The sequence below is a fragment of the Epinephelus moara genome, chromosome 16 (genome assembly GCF_006386435.1).
Source record: "Epinephelus moara isolate mb chromosome 16, YSFRI_EMoa_1.0, whole genome shotgun sequence".
Lineage (NCBI taxonomy): Eukaryota > Metazoa > Chordata > Actinopteri > Perciformes > Serranidae > Epinephelus > Epinephelus moara.
In genome coordinates, this window is record NC_065521.1 from 4,633,727 (window position 1) to 4,638,795 (window position 5,069).

General features: G+C 40.4%; 1 protein-coding gene across 1 annotated transcript in view; it reads right to left on the bottom strand.

The window, feature by feature from the left end:
• Positions 1-4,089, bottom strand: part of asxl1 (ASXL transcriptional regulator 1) — a 62,532-nt gene extending 58,443 nt beyond the window's left edge. The window contains exon 1 of the mRNA XM_050064567.1: positions 3,711-4,089. Coding sequence (XP_049920524.1) covers positions 3,711-3,767 — 57 coding nt within the window. The 5' untranslated portion in view covers positions 3,768-4,089. The remainder of the gene's footprint in view (positions 1-3,710) is intronic.
• Between the last annotated feature and the right edge of the window lie 980 nt (positions 4,090-5,069).

Sequence of the window (5,069 nt, forward strand, 5' to 3'; positions counted from 1 at the left end):
TTGTACATGAGCTAACGTTAGCGGGTAAGGACTGAGAGGCTGTCCGGTATGTGTGTGTGTCCGAGTCGGTGCTGCTTGCCCGATCGGGCATGTCTGCGCAGGGTCTGCTGGCCCGCCGGCTATTTTTACTTGCCCCGGGCATTCGGGCAACCGTTAATGTCGGACCCTGAAATGTTTCTAGAGCAGCAACAGTAATATTAAAACAGCAAAGTCACAATATAAACTCACAATATAATCTCACTGGAAACAAAATAAAAATGTTAATAAAATAAATCACATTCCTGAAATCACAATACTGAGTGAAGTTTAGAAAGAATAAAGAACACAGACATCAGTCAGTATCAGTCCTGCTGTCCTCTCTGCTCCTCCCACCGCGGCTGAGAGACTCACTGCCTGCAGGTCACATGACCACCGGTAAGTTTTAAGATACGAGACACACGAAGCTAAACCGTTTAACATAAACAGCTACTGTTGTTTCAGCTTGTTAGTAACAATTTACTATGAGATGGAAAGCACTCTGTGCTTGTTTATAACATAATAATAGTGGCGGTAGATGAGAGACTGCGGACAGAGCAGAATGAAATATCACTTTTCTTCATGTTTACATGTTGCTGATCAGCTGTATTGATAAAGTAATGGCTTTTTCCTCAAGGAGGTTTTATTGCACTCACAGTAACAAGCGTAGTTGTCATCAGCTCAAGTTATCTTCACTTCTCCATCTCCACCGCGGCGTCTTTATTCCATGTTTGTGTGTGTGTGCGTAAAAGTGGCACAGCAGCCAGGACGCACAGACAGCAGGAGGAGACGCTGCAGCACGATAATAAATTACACCCAAATGTAAAAAAGTAAGCTAACAGTTACAGATAAAAGAGCCGGTGACGTCGGAGCTTCTCAATACTACGGTCGTTCATAACTTAGTGCTGCGGCTTGTTTACTACCGGCAAGATTAACAGGGTTAAAGCTTCACACATCCAAGGGAAACAGGGCATATTGAAAGATCGATCTCGGATTTTACGAATCGATACTGATTAGAATCGGATGAATCGATTATTTTAACTCAGCACTATTCTTTATATTAGAAATCAGTGTACCATCTAAATGATGCTGAAGCTGTCATTTTAAGGTTTAAAAATGCATAATGTTGCTTTAACACCTCACTTAAAGTTTTAACAAAATAAGGCCAACAGAGGCTTCATAAAAAACAGAATATGCGTCTGAACTGTTGTACTGGATTGCACTAAGATTGTATTGGTGTACCCAATGAAGTGGCCAGGACTGTTTATGGTGAGCTGTACCTGTAAGACAACTATGAGGAATATGGAGAAGGACCATGAAACACTAAATCCATTCCATGTACTTCATCTGCAGTCAGTGTAAAACCAGGTCTCCTTAAGTGTTTTCAAAAATAGACTAAAGGAGATAGAGGAAGGTGCACTGGGTTGTAGATGCTTTGACTGAGCTAACTGCCCCTTTGTGATCAAAGATATGGTGACCTGAGTCTTATGCTGGATTCAGACTACACAACATTTTTGTCTGTTCCGATTGCGGAGTCAGAAAATTTTGCAGTGACTTGGCCAACAGACATGACTGACTACGCGCTGGCCAATGACCAATCACCCTTGGTCGTCGTTCGTAGTACTCGTACTGTAGTAATGTAAAAAGCCCCACCAGATGGCAGGAGCTACATTTGAAGTACCGCATGCAAACCATGCAAGCCACTGAATCCTCTACAAGTTCCTGATGTTTCACAATAAAAGCCTTTTTAGAAAATGATGGGATTCTCTCAACCAAAATGATAAGGAGCTTTTAATTTTAAATGGATACAGGAAGCATTGAGTTTGAAATGACCGTGTGATGCATTAACTTTAACAGGGCAAATGGGAGCAAAAATAGAATAATTCAGAGGGAATAAAAAAATAACGGCCCGTTTCAAATGTAGTCTGTTTCAAACGAAGCTGGTACCCTCTGCAGTTGTGGTAAGTAAAAGCCCTGCCACTATTTATGAATTTCATTTCTTCCTATCCTCCATTATGAAGAAATGACATTCTTTGCTAGCTTGATGCTGATGACAGTTCTCACCAGGTTGCTAAAGTAGCTCTGCTGTTCCACACCATCGTTTTTCCCTTTGTAGTCTCTCATGGTAACATCCCTAGAGGAAATATCAAAAAGGCTGGGGTGTTGTTGTCATGAAGCAAAGTGTCGACTGTGATGGGAGAAGACATGGGGCGTCCCAAATGTGGCGTCAGTTGTTGTCTACTATGACACACTTCACAAGATAAAACAATGGATTATCGCGTAAGACACTCATTGTGATTCATGATCTGATCCAACACCGTACAACGGTCGCGTCGGGCTATAATCAGGCTGATATTGTGTAGTCTGTACGTGGCATTAGTCGTGGTAAATTCACACTGTTATTTTACATTTTACAGTCTGCAACAGTTATATATTGTGTGTCTAAAGTCTGTGAAATGTGCTGCTGTCTGTCTTGACCAGGATACTCTTCTAAAGGAGATTTTTAATCTCAATGAGGCTTATTTGTTAAGAAAATTTAAATTTATATAATAAAATAAATAAATAAAATAGGGATATGCTCTCAAAAATACCCAACTTTTTTTTTAACCGACTTTCTGTGAATACCAATCCTTTCCAGCATCTCCAATTTTTAGGAATTAATGTTATTGGACACTGCTAAGAGACTGAATGTAATTTTCTATCCCAGCCCGTGTTATATGAGTAGAAAGCAAAGCCCTATCCGACCAAAACAGACCCAAATGGCCAGTGAAAGCACAGCGTTCTCACTGAGGATACTCACTTATCACTGTGGAAAGCCACACCTGACCACGACAATACACAATCGGAAATTCACTTATCCAACATACAACGTTAGCCAACTGCTCGGCTGTCAATGTGCTTATTAAATACACATTAAATTAAGTTAACTTGCTGTGAAATTAACCCCACCACTTAGCTAGTTTTAAACGTTTGCCTTTTGTTTCCTGTTATACCTCCTCCCTAAATATCCAACTGCTTGTCGTTGATCTTTGAACAGAGCCAAGTTGAATTAACACACGTAAGGACATCTTTTATTTTCCTGCACCATTCTGTGTCAGTCTGTACTCATAATACAGCTGAGTTAGCTAGTTGTTAGCTAATAGCTTTGCAAACGATAGCGTGCATTGTAGTCAGCATAACGATCTAATAGCTACCGTTATACGAAGTTAGCCATTACATAAATGTTATGTGTTCAACAAGGTAACGTTTGACTGACTGTATAGACGTGTGGCGTTTCTTGACTTCACGTTACTCGGTTGCTAAGGTGGAAATTAGCGTAACAGTTAGAGCTAACTCAGCTAGCTTTCTGAATAGCAAACAAAGAGCTTAAAACAAGATAGGTGGATGTTAGCATGCTAGCCAGCGTTAGCATGTTGCATTGCGTAGGTCTTTATGTCAGCGGCCAGAAATACATGCAGCACTTGTAAAATGTCATCCAAATACATTTATTCCATAACGTTACATGTGGTCCCTGCTGGCTGGGCTACCACTGGTATGTTACTAGCTAACCTAAGTTAGCTGATATCACAACCGAGTAACGTTAACGTTACAGGCATTGGTCGTGAGGAGAATGGACACATCTGGACCCACAACTTCACATCAGTTGATATATAATTTACGTGCAACTAGTGAAATGCTCAAAATAGACTGTTTACCATGCGAGCTGCCTCAGCCCAGGTCCGCTCCTTCTTTCTCTTTTGTTTGTCCTTCATTTCCTCGGCGCTGGTGTCTGCGGCTAGCCTGCTGTGTGTCTACAAAGCAACCTTAATACGATGGCGGTTTAGCTGCTTAGCAAAATGGCTAACTACGTACTAGGTTAACTGTGTGGTAGACCCAGAACAAGACGTTCCTTTTAACTCGGGACGATGCTATGGTGTCTGTTCGTCTCTGATAATTTTCGCTACTGTGTCCAGTGCCTTGTCTAAGCTAGCTCAACATACATCGTTTCTCTGTAACACAAAAGCAGCGTGAGTGCAGGGCTGGCTGTGATGCTGCTGCAGGACGAGCCTCTTTGGAATGCAACAACCAGGTCAAAGGTCAACCCCTCTGCAGGAATGCAACAAAACAACGTCCAGCCCTCTGCATGCAAATACTTCATCTGAACAGATGCTGCATACAAATAATCTATACCGGTTTAAACTGAGCCTTCCATCCTCCACCACACAGATATTATATATTAACCACACGAGATAGGCTATAACAAAAGAGTCCATCTGTTAGAACACCAACATGTTGTGTAATTCATAATTATGTATAAACGGATACACAGCTAAAGCTGACTGACCACAGGATCATTTTCTGCTCTGCATCCATATCCTTCAACAAAGGGAATCCATCAATAATGGATAAAGCAAGATAACAGCAATTACTGGGTAAGACTGTCAGACAATCATTCTTCAGCAATTCTGCAATTCTTTATTTATTTATTTAAGACTAATTGATTAATTAACAAATAACTGGTTGATTTCTTGATAATAAAAGTAATTCTTAGTTTCAGCCCTAGAAAGCAGGCTGCCTACCACTACAAAGAAAATCTTTGTTTACAATATGGATTGCACACTGTGATAGCTTAATGATTCAGTAGAGCAGGAAAACATGGATTGTCATTTAAGTAGTTTGCCTGCAGAATATTCTGGTTTTAGTGATTATGTACTGTCATGTATATAGTATTGTCTTTGGTGTGGACCCCAGGAAGAATAGCTGTTGTTTTGGCTGCAGCTAATGGAGTTCCTGACTTATACATTTCCTTCCTTCCTTTATACATCTTTTTAAAATACAGTATTGTCCTGTTTAGAATATAATTTTGCAAAATTATGACTGTGTGAAAAAAGTTTAGCAAATTATGTATATTATCTCCAACCAATTCAGACCTTGATCTGTCTGGGCACTGACCCCTGTGACATTATATATTGGTTGTGTTTAAATAAATATATGCTTCACATAGTTTGACTCAGTGCATATGCTTCACTCACCAAACATGTAAGGCATTCTGTCAGACACTTAGGTGTGATGTT